Source organism: Mytilus californianus, unplaced genomic scaffold (genome assembly GCF_021869535.1).
Source record: "Mytilus californianus isolate M0D057914Y unplaced genomic scaffold, xbMytCali1.0.p SCAF_2, whole genome shotgun sequence".
In the NCBI taxonomy this organism is placed as follows: Eukaryota; Metazoa; Mollusca; class Bivalvia; order Mytilida; family Mytilidae; genus Mytilus; species Mytilus californianus.
The window spans coordinates 136,208,224-136,230,604 of record NW_026262668.1 but is presented as its reverse complement, the minus strand read 5'-3'; the positions used below and the strand labels follow the sequence as shown (position 1 = coordinate 136,230,604).

At 32.8% G+C, this 22,381-nt stretch overlaps 2 protein-coding genes across 7 annotated transcripts in view; one reads left to right on the top strand and one right to left on the bottom strand.

Annotated features, from left to right (window-relative positions):
* LOC127731132 (serine/threonine-protein kinase OSR1-like) overlaps positions 1-8,115 on the bottom strand; it is a 30,766-nt gene extending 22,651 nt beyond the window's left edge. For 5 of the 6 annotated variants that reach the window (XM_052240054.1, XM_052240055.1, XM_052240058.1 and 2 more), the window contains exons 1-6: positions 7,990-8,092; positions 6,706-6,818; positions 3,724-3,832; positions 2,942-3,139; positions 1,276-1,385; positions 160-261 (exon numbers count right to left, since the gene is read on the bottom strand). In XM_052240054.1, coding sequence (XP_052096014.1) covers positions 160-261; positions 1,276-1,385; positions 2,942-3,139; positions 3,724-3,832; positions 6,706-6,818; positions 7,990-8,074 — 717 coding nt within the window. In that variant the 5' untranslated portion in view covers positions 8,075-8,092. Of the gene's footprint in view, positions 1-159; positions 262-1,275; positions 1,386-2,941; positions 3,140-3,723; positions 3,833-6,705; positions 6,819-7,989 lie in introns of all 6 variants that reach the window. The other variant, XM_052240059.1, reaches the window with a different exon arrangement.
* LOC127731135 (peroxisome biogenesis factor 10-like) lies at positions 8,113-16,606 on the top strand. Its single transcript, XM_052240061.1, has 7 exons — positions 8,113-8,248; positions 10,883-10,963; positions 11,893-11,969; positions 12,386-12,637; positions 13,755-13,942; positions 15,540-15,660; positions 16,320-16,606. Exons 1-7 carry the CDS (start codon positions 8,140-8,142, stop codon positions 16,395-16,397), a joined length of 906 nt encoding a protein of 301 aa, XP_052096021.1. The 5' UTR covers positions 8,113-8,139; the 3' UTR covers positions 16,398-16,606.
* The last annotated feature ends 5,775 nt before the right edge of the window (positions 16,607-22,381 follow it).

The window sequence follows — 22,381 nt, the reverse complement described above, 5'->3', positions numbered from 1 at the left end:
ATGGTTCTCAGAGTAAATGAGAATATATACATAATTTTTTAATAATTTCATGTATTGTTAAGTCAGTTGTTTGTTATTACTCTAGCTATATATTAGTTTGATTGCTTTATGAATTACATTGAATATATTTTCTGTAGATAGGTATCAACATTTCATTACCTTCATTGGAGGGAATTTATGATATGGAGCTGTTCCTGTGGCAAGTTCTATTGCAGTAATACCAAAACTCCAAATATCTGCTTTAAAGTCATAACCAGTGACCTGAAACAGAACAAAATTAGCATTTCATTGGTTGGATGTGGAAAGAACTGATACTGTAAGGTAATTTATCATAAATAAAATCATTGGTTGGATGTGGCAAGAACTGATACTGTAAGGTAATTTATCATAAAAATAATTCACCAACTTAAAGCTTCCATAAAAAATAATCCCTTTTCTTTCCAAATTTCAAACTTTTAAATGAAAATCCTACATCTACATGTAACTACCCAAAATGTTTATTCTTGATGCATGTTCTATTCAAACTAAAAAAATCAGATATAATGAAATGCAACAGATTTTTCATTATGACATGTATGATGGGGTGTATTTGCTGTTTGTCAATAGAAAACTACAGCCTTGGGGTAAATCTAAGGGTTTGCTATAATACATTTTGTACGTTGGCCGACTTTTTGTACTCAATATACGTTCATAAATCGCCAGGGGTTTGTGCTTGTGTCATTTTTCTTTATTCCAGTCATGTTTTTTGTATGAATGTGTTCCACAATTCTTGCGTTTGGCTATCATTCACAGTCCAAATTTCCTGACACAAAGTCATTGTATAAACAAAAAAATCCACGGTTTTCTAATTACTGAAATTTGTGACATACCAGGATTTGCGTTCTTGGAAACTTCCTATAACTCGTAACTGGAATATTTCATGCCCTTCCTGTAATCAATCTCTATTTTTGAAAGATAATGTTGTCATCATAAAGCAGCAGAATATGTTGACTTCATTATTTTGGTTAAATTACTCAAAGAAATACGAAAACCTAAATTTGCAACTGGAAGTTTTGAATGAAACAAAATTATCGGCAGTTACCAATAAAGGAAATGTAAAAATGACATGTAAAAAATCATAATAAATCATAAATTTTTTTAAAATAAAAAAAATAGGGGAGGGTGGGGATGAAAATCTATCAATTAATTTTAATTGGCCTTAAAGTAAACTTGTATATCTGAAATTTAACGTAACTAAAATGTGAAGAAGCTGGATCTGTATCATTCTATATTTACCTGTTCCATAACTTCTGGTGCCATCCAGCAGGGTGTTCCAACAAATGTATGTCTTACTGAGTCTCTTGTTTGATCCTTTCCTGTCGCTAACCAAGCACTGACTCCAAAGTCTGTAATAATAATTCTTCTTATCAAGAACTTTCTCACCTTTATGTATTCATTAAAACTCATATGAATTAACTGATTTTCACCTGTGGATCATCCTCCTGTAAAACTTGTGAAAACATTAGATCTAATTTCTGACCTAAAAATTTACTTTGATTCTGCAAGTTTCTACTTAACACAGGTCAGATACTAAAAAGTATTCAGTTTTGAATCTAACAAAATAGTTCAGGTTAGATAGGGTTTTAGTTAAATCATCTTTCAGCTTTAATAGGCTATACTTTATTTTCTACTTCCAAAAAATAATGAATCTTAAATTGCCTTTCTTGGAATGTTATACCATGTCAGGGATCTCCATGATCTGTGTTATGATGGCACACCGCCATTGTTAAATTATCTTCCGCCATCGTCAAATGATCCCCGCCATTGTTAAATTATCTTCCACCATCCTAAAATGATCCCCACCATTGTCAAAATTTGTTTTCTTTTAGCTAGCCTCCGTTTTTGTTAGCAATTATAATCAATTGCATGTTATTGCATAACCCTTATTGTATCATAATCCAAAGGGTCCTCCTGATTACAGTTTTAAAGCCCTGAAGGATATTCGGCTACAGATCGCTTATCACTTGTACAGTTAGATCGACACACCTGTCAGGAGAACACTTGATTGCATTATTTAATTACGTTTCAGCAAATTCGAATGAATATTTAGATTGAAAAATAAATTTTAAATCCAGTAACAAAGAAAACAGTTTAGCAAGTCGAACACGTGCTTTTATATTGACTTACGCAATCAGCATCCCCCTTTTTAAACGAGTTCAAAATAAGACGTAAAACAGAACATAATTCCATGCCAAATAACATGAGTACAACAATTATCGATAATATTGAATCACTTTACAGGTTTGAAAGTATTGTAATCTGAATTCATTTTGTAGTTTTCAAGGAAATTAATACATCCGGTTTACATTCAGAATCAAAAGATGCATGCTGCAGTCTATTACTATGGAATTTGCAATTTAAAGTCATTAAAGCCATTAAGTTGTAAACGTCTACCCTCCAAATCTTTCTTCAACATTTTATAAAAAGGGTAAGAAACTTCTTGTTGATGCTGCAAATTGTCGATACCAGTTCATGACTTCTGAATTTGACAGTGAAAAAAAGATCCCCCTCCCCCCGATTTTAAAGTCCTAAACAATTACCAAAATAGCAAGAAAACGACTTGGGAACCTTAAGGACAGCTTGTGGTCATTCTTGACTAATCGGGAGCCATGCAGGCTTGACATTGGAATTGTTACAAATGACAATTAATGAAAATATTGGTTATTCTATAATGAAATAAATATAATAAGCATTATATCAGTCTGTTCACCATTCCTTACATAGAAATGGAGAAATGAAATACTTTCGTTCACGACACGCAGTAGACGTGGGGTTTTGTCATGGTGAAAGTTCCTCCATCGTTAAATTTTCATCCATGGAGATCCCTGCATGTTTTAAATTCTAAATTAACAAGCCAACAGTTCCTAAAAAGTAATATTGTAAAATAACCATTAGTACTAACCAGCTATATACACTGCCCCATCTTCACCCAGTAATATATTCCCTGCTTTGATATCTCTATGGATCTGTCCATTGTTGTGGAAATATTCTAACCCTTTAAGTACTTCTTTAAGAACTGTTGCTATGGTAACTTCATCAAATACTCCATTTTTCCAATTTCCTGTCCTCATTCTATTTTTTATAATGTCTAACATAGAACCTGTAATAATTTGAATGTTTTTTTTATATTACATGTAGATCAAGTCATTAATTTAAAATCTGAAGTATGAGAACGTAGCCATTAATTCTTCAAGGAAATTTTCGGCCATCATGGTTTGGTTGGCCGTTATAGAATATCATTTCAAGATGCCTACTGATATTTTGATTTTTCTTCTTTCCTTCCTTGTTTATGACATTACAGACTTTACACTGAGTATTGTGTATGACAGGTGACAGGAACTGATTTCTTCTTCTTCTCCTCCTAAGCATGTGACTTTACAATCACTTTTAACAAGATTCAAATTATTATATCTAAAGATTACAAGAAATATGTTTGTTAAGTGTTTTTGTTACTGGCAATGTCTAGATTTGTGCTTATTTAATTAATTCTGACTGCATATTTTGTATAAAATTTTGAATTTACAACAATTTTTTTTGATGGAGCATCACTGAAAAAAATTATTTGTCAAATTGTGCATCATGGACACAATAAAGTTATTACTGTATAAAGTTAAATTATTCAAATTTCTTTCTGTGTAATGTTCCTTACATGTCTGAAGATTGAACCTAATATTAAATAATTACCACCACTACAGAGTTTCATCACAACCCATAATTCCTCCTTCACAACAAATGATGTATGGTATCCCACAACATTCTCATGTTTACACTGACTCATAGCCTGTATCTCTTTCTGTAATATAAAATTCGTCATAATTTGTATCCATTTCTTAAATATAATAAATATAAATGACATTTCACATTTTTTATTATATTGCTCAAAAGAATTCTTAAACATATGGAACATCATGAACTATGTTATTTACTTGCTTGGCTCATCTTAGGATTTCCATTATAAATATGACAGAGCATGCATAATAAAGTATCAGTTTTGACTATCAGCGCTTATCCAACAGTGTGTTTCTGATGCGATCCTATAGCAATATATAGTCATGAATCAGGTCTTTTGTTCAGTGATGATTTCAAGATGGCATGTATATCTCTATATAACTAATATCTTTGCATCATGATGTGAACCAAAGAATAAAATGCTCCGCAGGGCGCAGCTTGATACGACCGCAGAGGTCGAACCCTGAACAGTTGGGGGAAGTATGGACACAACATTCAAGCTTGATACAGCTTTGGATTTGGATTGTGATTAAATATTTGACACAGCATAGGTTTCTAACACAGATTGAATGTGGTCTAAGAACTTAAAAATTTTAAATTGGACATTCACCTATTATGGTCCAATATCCAAAATCTAAATACATGGTTAGATTCAGCATATCAAAGAACCCCAAGAATTCAATTTTTGATGAAATCAAACAAAGTTTAATTTTGGACCCTTTTGACCTCAATGTGGACAAAGTTAATAATGGGGCCCAAAAATCAAAAATCTAAATACATGGTTAGATTCAGCATATCAAAGAACCCCATATATTCAATTTTTGTTGAAATCAAACAAAGTTTAATTTTGGACCACGATTTGGACCAACTTGAAAACTGGGCCCATAATCAAAAATCTAAATACATGTTTAGATTCAGCATATCAAAGAACCCCATATATTCAATTTTTGTTAAAATCAAACTAAGTTTAATTTTGGACCCTTTGGACCTTAATGTAGACCAATTTGAAAATGGAACCAAAAATTAAGAATCTAAATACACGGTTAGATTCGGCATATCAAAGAACCCCAATAATTCAATTTTTGATGAAATCAAACAAAGTTTAATTTTGGACCTTTTTGACCTCAATGTGGACAAAGTTGATAACGGGGCCCAAAAATCAAAAATCTAAATACATGGTTAGATTCAGCATATCAAAGAACCCCATATATTCAATTTTTGTTGAAATCAAACAAAGTTTAATTTTGGACCCCGATTTGGACCAACTTGAAAACTGGGCCCATAATCAAAAATCTAAAAACATGTTTAGATTCAGCATATCAAAGAACCCTAAGAATTCAATTTTTGTTAAAATCAAACTAAGTTTAATTTTGGACCCTTTGGACCTTAATGTAGACCAATTTGAAAACGGAACCAAAATTTAAGAATCTAAATACACAGTTAGATTCGGCATATCAAAGAACCCCAATAATTCAATTTTTGATGAAATCAAACAAAGTTTAATTTTGGACCCTTTGGACCTCAATGTGGACCAATTTAAAAACGGGGCCCAAAATCCAAAAACTAAATACACGGTTAGATTCAGCATATTAAAGAACCCCATGAAATCAAGAATAAAACCCCATTGAAATTGGTCAAGAAATAAGCAATTTATAGGAAGTATTTTCTTTTGCACAATCCTGTGCTATTAAATATTTCTTGCTATTGCGCAATACTGTACAATTGACAATTTCTTGCTATTGCGCAATATTGTGCTATTGGATATTTCTTGCTATTGCGCAATACTGTGCAATTGAAGATTTCTTGCTATTGCGCAATACTGTGCAATTGAAGATTTCTTGCTATTGTGCAATACTGTGCAATTGAAAATTTCTTGCTATTGCACAATACTTATTATATAATAATTTACACATCCTGTTTGGTGTGTATCTCCTACCATATCATTATTATTTGATTTTAAATATAAATCAGAAATAACCAACTTAAAATGGAAAATTTTAAAAGAAACAAAAAAGGAAAAAAAGAAAAAAAAGGGAAAAAAAATAAATCCCCCCCCAAAATTTTTTGAACCCCCATTATGATTCATCACCCCCAAACTCAATCCCAGCCTTCCCTTTGTGGTATGGTACCTTGCAGTACAATTTCAGAGAGATCCATACACTTGAACACAAGTTATTGTCTGGAAACTAGAAAAATGCTTATTTTTGGCCCCTTTTTGGCCCCTTATTCCTAAACGTTTTGGGCAATTACCCCCAAACTCAATTCCAGCTTTCCCTTTGTGATATGGAACCTTGTAGTACAATTTCAGAAAGATCCATACACTTACACACAAGTTATTGTCATGAAACTAGAAAAATGCTTGTTTTTTGCCCCTTTTTTGGCCCCTAATTCCTAAAATTTTGAGGCAATTACCCCCAAATCAATCCCAGCATTCCTTTAGTGATATGGAACCTTGTGGTACAATGTCAGAGAGATCCATACACTAACACACAAGTTATGTCTGGAAGTTACAAAAATGCTTATTTTTGGCCCCTTTTTGGCCCCTAATTCCTTTACTGTTATTACCATAACCCCCAAAATCAATCCCAACCTTCCTTTTGTGGTATTGAACCTTGTGGTAAAATTTCATAAAGATCCATTTACTTAAACTAAAGTTAGAGTGCGAAAACCAATGTGTCTTCAGACGACGCCGGACGACGCCGACGACGACGACGCCGGACGACGACGACGCCAACGTCATACCAATATACGACCACAAAAATTTTTTTGCGGTCGTATAAAAACAGGTGCAAGTGAAACAATAATTAATAGCACTATATAAAAGATTGCTTGTATTTACCAAAATAAAGCCTTGAGCTGAACTCTGCATCAACTTAATATCCAGCTTATTTTAACTGTGCTGTGAACTTGTGTGTAAATTACAAAATAAAAGTTTACCAGCAGTTCTTCCACTGTTGTGTTACATTTCTCCAAGTTTATTCTCTTTATAGCAACTCTCTCATTTCTAGGTTTACAAATAGCTCCTTGTACAACAGCAGTAGCACCAGCACCTACAAGTTAAAGCAATATAATAACCAAAGAAACCTAAATCTGAAATAATACACTAAAAGTAGCTTGAAAATCTGTGCTCAAGCATGTCAAGTGTACATACACCTTTATATTCCTTTGTATACACTATACACAAAATTCAGATGTGAATTTAGCCATTCATGAAGAAACAAATAAACAAAAACACATTCTAAATCACTTTAATTTTAATTCATTTTATATAAATAAATATATGCTGTTAACACATGGTTAAGTTAATATTCAGCATGATAAACAATTAATAGGTGTATATAATTGTCATTTGAAACTTTCCTTTTTTTAAGGGGGCCTGTTGACAGAATTTTGTTGACATTTTCTGAATTTTTGGCACAAAAATTAATACATTCAGACTGTGAATGAGGTGGCATTCTTTATAATAAATTCTTGTGCAGCAGTACTTCCCCTTACCTAGTAAATATATAACCACCCTCCATTAGCTGCACTAGTGGACAACTACTTCAGCTCAACTAGAAGAGCAATTGGTTACAGTGTCAGGGGTCCAGGAATCAAATCCGAGCTGGTACAGTTAGTAATTAATTTTGGAAGGCAAATCATGCCCTCCATTTACAAAATTGGTGCCAACAACAAAACCCAGTTAGAAAAATTATACCTAGGATTGGGATGTGATGAAGATATCATACTTATAGTATAATGAATTTTGAGGTGGAGGGGGGTGAAGCAGTGCTTCCCCTTACCTAATATGTATATATATACTAAATATAGTGGAGTACTCCTTTAGCTCTGCTGGTAGAGTCGTGGCTTATACGGTCCCAGGATCAAAACCATGATGGTATAGTAATTAATTTTGGAAGGCAAACCGTGCTCTCCGGTAATACTAGTTAACTTAAAGGGTTAAGCCTTAAGGAAGAAGATGCTCAACAGAAGTATTTCTGGAAGACAATATTGGAAAAATCATTTTTATATATGAAAATATGTACCATTAAAAGCAGAATAGATTATTACGCACTGTAATTGTTGTTTGTGTTAAACATTCAATGATGAGCAGAAAAACATATTTATACTATAAAAAAAATATATAGGTCAGTTGAAAAAAGGAGGGTGGGACATTATGTCAAAGCGGGACGTTATCATTTGCATTATTTGCAACACAGAATGTTGTATTTATTCATGTACCAATGACATCTTTCAGCTCGTAATCGTCTTTTGTATTAGGCCAGGGAGCCTTTTCCTCAGTTGTCTGAATGGGTTTTTCTGCCATGATCAAGATTGACCTTGACCTATGTCTACAGGGGAGATAACGTATCAAACCGGAAATGAATTAAAATGTTCAAGAAAAGTGGACATGCAGAAATAATACGATCTCATCAAAAAGACGAATTTTACATCGGATATTTGAAGTCACAAATTACAGATATATCACAAGCATTACTTGGTACGTCATCAGTTTAGCTGTCAGTCGTTAGATTTCTAAATATCCTGATCTTTTGGTCATGATAGTATTGAACATCTTCGCTAGCCAAGGATTGAACACCTTTGGCTGTTTAATTACAATAAAAATATAAAAGATATACCGATAAGTAAATCTACACTTTGAGCTTATATAGTTCGATTGGTCTGAATTAATTCGATTGAGCTAAAAAAATATTATCTTATAACACTTTTCAAATTCTGCTGTACTTGGAAGTCGATGTACATGATGTATAGACGCCTTTCCAGTTCATGCACTTTCCGCTAAATTTCTTACGTCACAATGCTCATGTTATTAGGTCACAGTAAGAAAGTAAGGACAGATTGTTTGATGATGTCATTTACACCAATTGACCTGCCTGCCTCTGGTCAACTGGTTATTCATTCATTAAAAACAATGAGATTACTTTAGGTTTATTGGTTTATAGACCTATGTTGAGTTTTTTATGCCCCCGTCGCAGCGGAGGGGACATTAAGTGTAAACATTGGCTGTCTGTACATCCCGAAATTGGTTTCTGTTCTCTAACTTAAGTTTGCCTCGACCAAATGTTATGAAACTTATACACTAGCATGACTAGGGAATACAACCTTAAATTGTTTAATGTATGCAGATGACATAACTTTAATGTCTCAAACCAAAGAAGGGCTACAAAACTGTTTATCCTCATTGGAACTTTATTGTAAAAAATAGCAATTATCATTGAATATTGAAAAAACTCAAATAGTAGTGTTTAATAAATCAGGTAAATTATTGAAAGACTGTAACTTTTATTTTGGTCAAAATCTCATCAAAAGAGTTCAAGAGTATAAATACCTAGGTATTATAATGAGAGCATCAGGTTCTTTCAGTACTGCAGTTGAAGATCTTAGTAAGAAAGCTCTTAAAGTAATTTTCATGATTAAACATAAATTTCATTGTACACATAATAATACACCTTTGCTCTTAAAACTTTTTGACTCCCGTGGTAAACCTGTACTATATGGAAGTGGTTTGTGGGGTCCGTAAATTCTTAACCTGGACAAAAGATTTACACCAGGTTCAAATGATGATTTTAGAAAAAACTTTTTTAAATTTTGCACCTGGAAAGGTTCACATTCGATATTGTAAATTTGTACTTGGTGCCACTAAATATGCTTCTAATATTGCCAGTATGGCAGAACTTGGTCGTTACCCAATTTCTATATTTGTTATTTTGCAGTCTCTTAAATACTGGCTATATTTGTATAAAGACCCTCTTTTCAATTTTTCAAAACTAGCATATATTAAAGTTAATCAAAGATGTTGATTGTACCTTTCCATGTACCTTTAACAAACACATTTTTCAATTTCTAAAATTCATCGGTTTTGACCATTTCTGGAATAATAAAGGAACACTGTCAGAAGAAAAACTCATATCTGCAGTGAAAAAAAGATTACAAGAAAGATATGAAAAATATTTTTTCTCATGTTTATCAGGTGAAAACTAAAACAAATTACGTACATATTACAAGATGAAAAAGGAAAATAAACCTGAGACTTATACAAAGTTGAATATCTCAAAACAATATATTAGACAGTTCTGTAAATTAAGAATTTCTAACCACAATTTACACATCGAAAAAGGCAGATATAATAATACGCCTTTGGATCAAAGAATATGTAAACATTGTATTGATAACAAAATTGAAGATGAGTTTCATTTTATATGTGAATGCAACCTCTATCAAGACGATAGGAAAAAGTTTAATGATTACATTGTTAATATTATACCATGTTTTTGTAATTGAGATAATTTTGATAAATTTAGATATTTAATGAACTGTTCGGAGACTGATGTTCTCAACAGATTTCTTTTATATATAGACAAATGTATCATGATTAGAAATTCATCAGTGGGAATAATTGCATAATATTGATGTGGGTGTTTTGTCTATTGTTTGTTATACGTCACACTATTGCTGTCTCTTTTTTGTTTATTTTTTTCTATGTTTTCATGTATTTCAGCGATGATCCTTTTGTACTGGATTTTATACTGAATAAAATTAGTTAGTTAGTTAGTTAGTTACACAATGCTAATTACCACAAAACACAGATCAAGTTTGAATTTGGGTGATGTTACTTTTATCATTCTTGAGTTGTGTTATATGCAAGCAGGGACGTCATCTGTGTCCAATGGACAAATTCTCCATTTATTTTTAATGAATGAGTTTCGCTGGTTGGCTGAGAGAGCAAAAAGTTAGATTAGCAAACATTTTGAATTTTTTACAGTTTAAGAACCAGTTATTTAAAGATAGATTGACATAAAAATGGTTGTTTTGGAGAGTGTAAGATGGATTAAACATGTCTATGCACATGTAATATTTAAACAGGGTCAAAGGTTGTTTCAACTGGTTTGTGACGTCATGAAAAGTTGTGTAATTTCCGAATTTATCTGGATTGCCATAAATACCAATATCAAGGTCTATTGTGACATAGGAATTGTACATAAATTCTAAAGTAGTCGATATATCTTATGCTGTACCTGCTGTACTGTACATATTTGTGATTTGTATTGTAATTGGACTCAATCTTGTACATGGAGATTGGAAGGTCAACATTTAACATATTGATATCTTCCAGGACCTAGAAATTGGATTAAATGGAGAAAAGAACTTGATTTGTTTGCAGATCTTGGTTACTTTACCCTTACAACTTTTGCAGGTAACTTAAAACTAATTTAAACTTTTGTTTATTTTTATTCTTGCTGCATATTGTATCAGAAATCATCTTTTGTTAACCCTTCACATTAGACATCAGACATTTTGTTTATACTTTGTCTAAAGATTGTCCACGAGATCATCAATATATAATCTTCAACAATAGGCAGATTTCTCTACAAGATGTCAAGCTCTTAATCATGCTGAATTGAAAAAAGTAGTGAATAAGACTATGGAAGATCTTCCATCAATATGAATAAAAGAAAATACGTGTTTAGCAACCCTATGACAAAAATGAACAGATGACATTTAGATGTCAACATACAGTCCTTAACAAGAGACAGGTGTCTAAACAATATGTCAGGCTCTTAACTGTCCTTAGTCTATCAAAGTTGTAAAGAATTAAAACAATCAAAGATCTACCGTCAACACCATGTTCTCAATATTAAAAACCAACATTACAATGTGATGTAATATAAAGACTGACAAGGTTCCTGGTGATCAGGCACATGAATATGTTTAGGGTGTCAACAAGTTTTCTGAGGACTCAACCCTCCCCTCTTAAGTCTCAATCAGTGGACAAGATGTGATGTGATTTAATGGTTAGATTTCGTCCAATCACACATCTTACAAATAGAGATTACACTATTGAACAACTTAAAATTTGCATTTTACAATTTAGTTTGAAGTAAAATCATGAAAATATATAAAATTTTGACTTTTCCTAATAATACATGAAAAGGGATAAAAAGAATCGCCAAAAATACCTCATAGTACAACAGAATACATCAGACTTCTCTGACAAAAACACATATGAACAACCAACAACAACACATGGCCCAGTTAGCCTGACTGGTTGAGAATTCAGGCATTCCTTGTTTATTGCTCAGGATACAAATCATTTTTGTGAAACAATTCTCTACTGTTTTGTAGGATTTCAGACAATTGGAGAAGAATATGTCAACATTATACAAGTTGACAATACTTTAAGGGCTATACCATCAAGATTTGTAAGGTTTATTTTAGTATAGAAACATGATATACACATACACATTATATTAATTGTCTTAATAATATTGTTGTTTTTTACATACATCAATCATTCTTTTCAATTTATTATCTTTGTTGTAATAGTTTCCTAATAGAAAAAAAGAGTGGGAATTTAAAAGAGAACCAAGAATAAAAGTTTTCATGTAATAATGTTTAAAGATCTGTAAAATAAGTTAAATTCAGCCAAAACAAACGGGCATGAAACACCCAACATTATTTAGTTTGGAAAAGTTTTTAAACCAGCAAAATTACACAATAAGCAAATTGAGAAATAAAAGAATATCAATTTTCATGTAATGATGTTTATACATGTATATATTTTTATGTAATGATGTGTATATATATTTTTTCTAATGTTTTCTTTACTTTTATTTAGAGAAGAATTTTTATGATCTTGATTCATGTTTTAACACCATACGCCCTACATAAAGTGATAGACTGGTTTGAGAAATGGTTGAAATCACCAGTTCGCCATGATGAAATACCAGCAGAAACAAAACATTTTCTACTGAAATGTGTACCAGTTATAAGACAGACTGTCACCTTTCTCCATCGATGTCACCTGGCTTTGTTTTACTTCCAAGGAGTGTTCTATCACATAGCCAAGAGAATATCTGGTGTCAACTACGTAAATATTGTTTTATATGAATTCTTACCGTCTACTCATTTGAGTTCAGACTTCTATTGCATTTTGTACTGAATAATGTCCAGCACTATATATAAAAAGATTAAGAAAATGTGGTATGATTGCCAATGATACAACTTTCCACCAGAGACCAAATGACGTAGAAGTTAACAACCATAGGTCACTGTACGGCCTTCAACAATGAACAGAACCCATACCGCATATTAAGCTATAAAAGGCCCTGAAATGACAAATCTAAAACAATTCAAACCAGAAAACTAATGGCTCAATTTATGTACACAGCTATGATATACAGCAACAAACAACAACCACTGAATATAATTTACCTGTCAGGCCAACAGGTAAATCTAACAACCAGTTAACCATGTTAACTGTGATAGTAACTATTTGTGTGAGGAGGTATTTAATCAGGGCTTTTTTTATAGTAATTACTCCTCATGTCACTTTTATGACCAGAAAAGTGTGTCTGTGATAGGGAAAACATCAAGTCAAAACGATTGCCTAAACAGATATTTTTATCTGAATTATGTTAAAGTGGCAATCTTACATTTCTGATGTTTCAGTCTTGTTGAAATCTCGTTCAGCCGTAAACCAGCCAGTTATAAATAAAATTTACAGGTTTATGATAGAAAAATAAGACCATATTGGAAATCGTGATATTACCTGTTTTTGATGACATGAATATTATGAATAATATGAATACCAAATCACAATTTTAGCCTTTTCATGTTTATATCAGAAATTTTAGTTGTCTTTGATATAATTGTATAAATGCTGTCTAGATATAATTATATGGAGAATCATGTTTAAAATGTCTATAAGGAATAGTATGGCTGTAAATCTGAGAAAACCCATGATCCATATTATATCTCATCCCTGCGGTAGGATCATCTGATATATCTCATTCCTGTAGTATGATCATCTGATATTATATCTCATTCCTGTAGTATGATCATCTGATATTATATCTCATTCCTGTAGTATGATCATCTGATATTAAGCATTTCAAAATATTGACATGAAGAATTAAGACGTTAAATCTTATAGATTTATACATCTGTTATCCAGCAGATACATATTAACTACATATCTTTTACAGGTAAAATACAGTCTTCACAAGCAGCACACAGGACCTAATGTGCTCACTCAAAGCTTTAAAATCCTGGGAGTTTTGTCATTTGCACAACTTGTCGGCAGTATAGGAATCCATGCCTACAATGCTTATATTAACAAAGACAAAATTGTTAAAAGTTTTAGAAGGGAGACAACTCCTGAGCTGGAAGACAGGTAATTAATTAGACATTATTAGCACTCAACCTTCCCATCTTAACTGCAATATTAAAAGGTACACAGAAAAACTTATTAGCAGTCATATCACATTTTAAGTTTATATTGTTTCAAAAGTAAGTAGAGAAATTTTTATTAAGAAAAACTTCTATGCGTTTAAAATTTGTTTCTGGAAATGGCCTTCACAACTGACACCAAATAATCTTGAAAGCTGAAAATGTAAAACATTGTAGCACATTAAAAAGAGATGGACCTAATGAGAAGCTAAATTTGTCAAATGGGTACAGATGTGCAATTCATTTCAAGTAGGCATTAATGGTAGCCTTTTTCTCAATTCCTCTGCTCATATTTTAAACTTGGATATGTATGATGGCTTGTTTCAAAGCTGAAACTTTTTCACATATGTGGTTAAATTTTCAGGGTACGAAGTGGGCCGTTTTTCCATAATTTAGCACATCCCGAAAAGCCTTTTGTGATTCGGCTTTTCGAGGTAAAAAAATCCCTTTTTTCATACAATAAGTTCTTTGAAAATTTAGTTCTTTGCATATATACATTTAATAACTCCATAGTTTTTACACCTTTATTCCATGGTCCTCTACTCTCCAAATCAGCACAAATGGTTGTTTACCTCAGGATGAAATTTTATTGTTTTAGACTCTTTCAAAATATCACAAATAAAAGTGTGAAGTATAAAATCTGTATTGATCACTTTATTATTAAATATTGATAGGAAAATCATAATATATTAGTATACAAAAGCTATGATATATATTTCACTGCAAGAACACCCTTTGGAAGAATTTGTATCAGGTTTGCCCTTAAGCAAATGTCCTTAAACATGATAATGAAAGAACCCAACCAGAGTAAGAAACGAGTAAAAACCAATCTTACAGTTATTTACTTGGTGTCAGTCATATCTTGACTTACATCTAGAAATTGACAATGAGTGTCGGTTGAAAACAAAACTTTATGACAAAAGAGATGATTTCAGCTTCCCAATTGTGAACTTTCCATTTCTATGTAGCAACATTCCAGCAGCGCCTGCATAAGGAGTATATATGTCCCAGTTGATACGATATTTCCAGGCTTGTATTTCCTATCATGATTACCTTGATAGAGGGTTGCTGCTCACAAGGAAGCTATTAAACCAAGAGTTCCAAATGGTGAAGTTGAAATCATCCCTTCGTAAATTTTACGGACGCCATCATGAGTTGGTTGACCGTTATGGAATAACCGTTTCACAGATGATATCGGATATGTTCCGTATGTCGTAATTACAATCCACTTCCTTTTTCACCACGAATGTGACCTACCGAATTAGACTATTTACCGGATTTGTAATAACATGAGCAACACGACGAGTGCCACATGTGGATCAGGATCTGCTTACTCTTCCGGAGCACCTGAGATCACCCCCAGTTTTTGGTAGGGGTTCGTGTTGCTTAGTCTTTAGTTTTCTATGTTGTGTCTTGTGTACTATTATTTGTCTGTTTGTCTGTTTGTCTTTTTGTTTTTTAGCCATTGATCTATGAGTTTGACTGTCCCTCTGGTATCTTTCGCCTCTTTTTTACATGTTTAACATGTTTGTTTTTTTCAGTGAAGTGTCCAGTCCAGCTCTGAAATGTGCCTTATGTCTAGAGAAAAGACAGAGTACAACATCAACACCTTGTGGTCACCTCTTCTGTTGGAACTGTATACATGAATGGTGTCAAAATAAGGTAAGTGTTCTAAATAAAACTTATTAAATCACTTGAATAAGGTTACTGTTTTAAATATAACTTATTAAATCACTGGAGGCCTTAGATATTGCCTTTTAAAGAGGCTCCAGTTAAAAGTTATGTCCCTCTATTGCATTTTTTAAGTAAATGGGGGAAAATGATAAAATTGGTCAAAAATTATTTAAGGACATAAGCTCCAATAAGGATTCAGATGATAATTTCAGTCATTTTGGCATTTTGGTTTGCAAGAACTCGTATACAATTTATAAATTAGATACCAATGGAAACTCCTGACCAAGTTTGGTTAAGATTCAGAGTTGCTGAGACAAAAATAGTTAGTTATAATCCACATTACTCTCATTCATGCTTGGTTGCACCAAGTATTCCCTCCAAAATGAAATGAATTTGCACTATGAAGATGCGATATTGTGTTAAAATGGTAATTTATCAATCTTTAAATAATATATTTGTCCAAAGCACCTTTTCAAAATAAAAAAAAAAACTTCTTTATTTTTCGATTAAATCCAACAATTGCATTTAATGAAAAAGAAATTACTAATAACTTTAACTGTTTTTTTTAAAGGTAAAAAAGGTATTACCCTTTCACATGATTCAGCATTTCTGATAATATAATGCATACTGTTTTACTTTAATTTCAGCCTGAATGTCCATTGTGTAGAGAGAAATTACAGCCCCAGTCCCTAGTGTTCCTTCACAACTTTGATCCACCAGGTTGACACACATGGTTGTGTCCAATATATTTGATCCACAAGGTTGACACAAATGGTTCCGTAGGACATATTTTATCAACATGGTTGACATATGGTTGTGTTGGACATAAGTGCAGTTTACATTGTCTATACAAGAAAATTTATGTCAGCTTTTATTATGTGATTTGTTATGTGATTTTGTATTTTTTACAAATTAAACTTGTATATTTTTATAATTTATTTGCTCAATAAGATGCTAGGCCTTATGATTTTTGTCGCTGTGTGGGGGGCATAGAAATAACTGTTGTCCTTTAGTCAAAGCGTTTGGTCTTGTAAGGGATCACACATACAATTCTTGCCAGATTTTAATGATATTTATATCAAGGTATATATCAGCAATGTTGGGCAATTTTGATAATCACTGCTAATCAACTATTTTTACATAAATTTTGCCTTTTGAACATATACTGTTTTTTTTATTATGTTTATTTAAGTGTGATATTCTGGTTCTAATTGAATGTTTTCCATCTCAAGTTATAAACTTTTATGGAATCTGATGCTGGCTGTGGACGTACCGACGGATAAGGGTAAAACTTAATGCCTCCTCTGCTACGGCAGAGACATAAAAACGAAATAGGACTGAGCTTGTTCTTCAATTAACTTTTAGAATGGCATGGGATTAAAAAATTCCTCCATTTTACCGAGTGATTTTCTGTTCATGTCACAATATATATTCTGGTATGACATACATCAGAGATATTTTAAGGGTATTTGTCATTCTCAAACTACTAAAATGTGCACACCTTACAGCTCAAACATAAACAATGTCAAAAGACTGATGCACAGGGACTGATAATATGTCTGGAATATTACACTATGACATATACAGAACACAGAATATATGTTCCTTGTAAATTGTGAGTGTATACAATTTACCTGGAAATTAGATTCATCATTACAAACAAGATGTCCCAAAAGATGGTTACCCCATGACACAACACTGTTTCTGTCATGACCTGTTTATTGACCCTCAAACAAATGGATTCTTGATTTTAGTTTCTTGTTTCCTGCCAAAAGAGTAGTCCTTGGAGTTTACTTTAACCCCAAAGTAATACAACTGGGAGAAAACATTCCTTGTTACAGTATTCAATGGAAGACCACATAATAGTTATTATACCCCTGCTACAAAGGAGGGATGTTTACTGTTTTACCTCTGTCTGTGTATTCGTGTGTCAGTCCTTCTGTACGCCTGCTATCCCATAAACAAATTTTTGTCATAATTTTCTCATGAATTTAAAGCTTCCTTAAATTTAGTATTAAGCTTTGTGTGAGCATACTTATAGTGCAGGTGCATTATCACATCAAAAGCTCAGCAAATTCGTGTTTACATGTGATCATGCTTTACATTGTGGGTACATTATCACATCCAATGCTCAGCAAATTCCTGTTTACATGTGAGCATGCTTTACAGTGTGGGTACATTATCACATCCAATGCTCAGCAAATTCCTGTTTACATGTGAGCATGCTTTACAGTGTGGGTGCATTATCACATCCAATGCTCAGCAAATTCCTGTTTACATGTGATCATGCTTTACAGTGTGGGTGCATTATCACATCCAATGCTCAACAGGATTTTTTTTACTCAATACTTATAGCCTGGGATATCGGATATCTTTCATGAGAAATAGCTCTTAATGCTACTTGTTTATCAAAGAAGAAAAAATGAGATAAAATTCCTATAGCAATAACTCTGTAACCTAAGCAGTCAAGCATCCTCTACCAATAACTCTGTAACCTAAGCAGTCAAGCATCCTCTACCAATAACTCTGTAACCTAAGCAGTCAAGCATCCTCTACCAATAACTCTGTAACCTAAGCAGTCAAGCATCCTCTACCAATAACTCTGTAACCTAAGCAGTCAAGCATCCTATACCAATAACTCTGTAACCTAAGCAGTCAAGCATCCTATACCAATAACTCTGTAACCTAAGCAGTCAAGCATCCTATACCAATAACTCTGTAACCTAAGCAGTCAAGCATCCTATACCAATAACTCTGTAACCTAAGCAGTCAAGCATCCTATACCAATAACTCTGTAACCTAAGCAGTCAAGCATCCTATACCAATAACTCTGTAACCTAAGCAGTCAAGCATCCTATACCAATAACTCTGTAACCTAAGCAGTCAACAAACAAACAATGAAATAATTTGTGGAACTTAGTTTGCTTGGTCATCAATTTTGCCATGTACATATTCACTCAAAGTTAAAAAAAAATATAAAAACAGAGTTCCAATGTCCCCCATGTTGCACATATTTTATCTTTCCAAGGTACAAGGGCAATAACTAAAATAAAATGCTCCTCTGGGCGCAGCTTGATACGACCGCAGAGGTCGAACCCTGAACAGCTGGGGCAAGTATGGACACAACATTCAAGCTTGATACAGCACTGAATTTGGATTGTGATTAAATATTTGACACAGCATAGGTTTCTGACACAGAATGAATGTGGTCTAAGAACTTAAATTTTTTTAATTTACCTATTCAAACCATATCAATATTATTTGCTTTTATATATAAATCAGAAATAACCAATTTAAAATGGAAAATTTTAAAGAAAAAAAAGGGGGAAAAAATCCCCCCCCCCCAAAAAATTTTTTGTACCCCCTTTTGATTCATCAACCCAAACTCAGTCCCAGACTTCCCTTTGAGATATGGTACCTTGTAGTACAATTTCATAAAGATCCATACACTTACACACAAGTTATTGTCCTGAAACTAGAAAAATGCTTGTTTTTTGCCCCTTTGTGGCCCCTTATTCCTAAAATTTTGAGGCAATTACCCCCAAAATCAATCCCAGCCTTCCCTTTCTGGTATGGTACCTTGCAGTATAATTTCAGACAGATCCATACACTTGAACACAAGTTATTGTCTGGAAACTAGAAAAATGCTTATTTTTGGCCCCTTATTCTTAAACGTTTTGGGCAATTACCCCCAAACTCAATTCCAGCTTTCCTTTTGTGATATGGAACCTTGTAGTACAATTTCAGAAAGATCTATAGACTTACACACAAGTTATTGTCATTAAACTAGAAAAATACTTGTTTTTTTTCCCTTTTTTTGGCCCCTAATTCCTAAAATTTTAAGGCAACAACCCCCAAAATCAATCCCAACCTTCCCTTTGTTATATGGAACCTTGCAGTACAATTTCAGAAAGATCCATACACTTGAACACAAGTTATTGTCTGGAAACTTGAAAAATGCTTATTTTTGGCCCCTTATTCCTAAACGTTTTGAGCAATTACCCCCAAACTCAATTCCAGCTTTCCCTTTGTGATATGGAACCTTGTAGTACAATTTCAGAAAGATCCATAGACTTACACACAAGTTATTGTCATGAAACTAGAAAAATCTTGTTTTTTGCCCCTTATTCCTAAAATTTTGAGGCAACTACCCCCAAAATCAATCAAAGCATTCCCTTTGTGATATGGAACCTTGTGGTACAATGTCAGAGAGATCCATACACTAACACACAAGTTATGTCTGGAAGTTACAAAAATGCTTATTTTTGGCCCCTAATTCCTTAACTGTTGGTACCATAACCCCCAAAATCAATCCCAACCTTCCTTTTGTGGTATTGAACTTTATGGTAAAATTTCATTAAGATCCGTTTACTTAAACTAAAGTTAGAGTGCGAAAACCAATGTGTCTTCGGACGACGCCAATGTCATACCAATATACGACCCACAAATTTTTTTTGCAGTCGTATAAAAAGCACTTTTTTTGTTCTATAAGACTTTTTATTAATATCTTAGAGAAATGAAGGCTTCAGAGCAAATGCAATGTGATTTCCATTATAATTAATATTTCCAAAGGGCATAACTCGTTAAAAATATTAGATCAGAACTTATTTTCAAAAGTGTCAAAGACATTGCTGATATAAACCTATGATATAAGTTACATAAAATTCTGGCAAGAATTGAACTTATGAGAGCGCTAACAAAGAAATTTTCCATATAATCAATATTTCCAAGGGGCATAACTCTTTTTAAAATAAAATGCTACGCTGGGCGCAGCTTGATACGACCGCAGAGGTCGAACCCTGAACAGTTGGGGCAAGTATGGACACAACATTCAAGCTTGATACAGCACTGAAATTGGATTGTGATTAAATATTTGACACAGCATAGGTTTCTGACACAGAATGAATGTGGTCTAAGAACTTAAAAATTTTTAATTTACCAATTATGGTCCAATATCCAAAATCTAAATACATGGTTAGATTCAGCATATCAAAGAATCCAAAGAATTCAATTTTTGATGAAATCAAACAAAGTTTAATTTTGGACCCTTTTGACCTCAATGTGGACCAATTTGATAACGGGGCCAAAAAGTCAAAATACATGGTTAGATTCAGCATATCAAAGAACCTCATATATTCAATTTTTGTTGAAATCAAACAAAGTTTAATTTTGGACCCCAACTTGGACCAACTTGAAAACTGGGCCCATAATCAAGAATCTAAACATAAGTTTAGATTCAGCATATCAAAGAACCCCAAGAATTCAATTTTTGTTAAAATCAAACTAAGTTTAATTTTGGACCCTTTGGACCTTAATGTAGACCAATTTAAATAAAATGCTCCGCTGGGCGCAGCTTGATACGACCGCAGAGGTCAAACCCTGAACAGTTGGGGCAAGTATGGACACAACATTCAAGTTTGATACAGCTCTGAATTTGGATTGTGATTAAATATTTGACACAGCATAGGTTTCTGACACAGAATGAATGTGGTCTAAGAACTTAAAATTTATTAATTTACCTATTATGGTCCAATATCCAAAATCTAAATACATGGTTAGATTCAGCATAACAAAAAATCCAAAGAATTCAGTTTTTGATGAAATCAAACAAAGTTTAATTTTGGACCCTTTTGACCTCAATGTGGACCAATTTGATAACGGGGCACAAAAATCAAAATACATGGTTAGATTCAGCATATCAAAGAACCCCATATATTCAATTTTTGTTGAAATCAAACAAAGTTTAATTTTGGACCCCAATTTGGACCAACTTGAAAACTGGGCCCATAATCAAAAATCTAAACACATGCTTAGATTCAGCATATCAAAGAACCCCATATATTCATTTTTTGTTAAAATCAAACTAAGTTTCATTTTGGACCCTTTAGACCAATTTGAAAACTGGACCCAAAATTAAAAATCTAAATACACAGTCAGATTCGGCATAACAAATAAATAAATGTGGTCAATGATTTTACAAATCTAATGCGCCATACTTTGCAATTAAAGATTACTTCTTGAAATTTTTCAATATTTGAAATTTGAAAAAAAAATAATATTTGAAGAATAATTCTTTTTAATTTCTGAAATCTGAAATGAGAAAAAATTGACCCCCTACAATTTCTTTTTATCCCCCCCCCCCCCCTTTTTCCCCAAAAAATTCTTTCCCTCAAGATATGGTCATAATCTCAATTCAAATTTCCAATGGAGTTTGCAACCATAATTACCCATTTAAATTTACCATAGTGCTAACTTAATCTATTTTATAATAGAATTTAAAATATGGTGTCAAATCTTTCATATTGATTTTTTTGTATAAAAAAAAAGATGCAACATTTGCAGATATTTTTTCTGGTCTTCCTTTATAAATATGCATTTCTTTAAACATAATTTAAAAGCAGTGTAAGGGAAGTAATCAAAACGTTGTATTTGGATTACCTCCCTTACACTGTTTTAAATTATCTTAATTGTTTATTAACCATTACTTTATACATGATTTAAAAGCAGTGTAAGGGAGGTAATTCAAATGATGTATTTGATTTATCTCCCTTACACTGCTTTAAATTATGTTTTGTACTAAAGTATTTGTCCATTAACCAGGACAACCTTGTTTTCCCCCCTTTTTTGCCCCTAATTCCTAAACGGTTTGAGCAATAACCCCCCCAAAACAAATCCTAACCATCCCTTTGTGGTATGGAAACTTGTGGTA

Coding starts and splice junctions, on each gene's coding strand:
- LOC127731135 (XM_052240061.1), top strand. CDS start 8,140: ATGTTCAAGAAAAGTGGACATGCAGAAATAATACGATCTCATCAAAAA. Junction 8,249..10,882: donor TATATCACAAGCATTACTTG/GTACGTCATCAG, acceptor GATATCTTCCAG/GACCTAGAAATTGGATTAAA. Junction 12,638..13,754: donor GAATATCTGGTGTCAACTAC/GTAAATATTGTT, acceptor TATCTTTTACAG/GTAAAATACAGTCTTCACAA.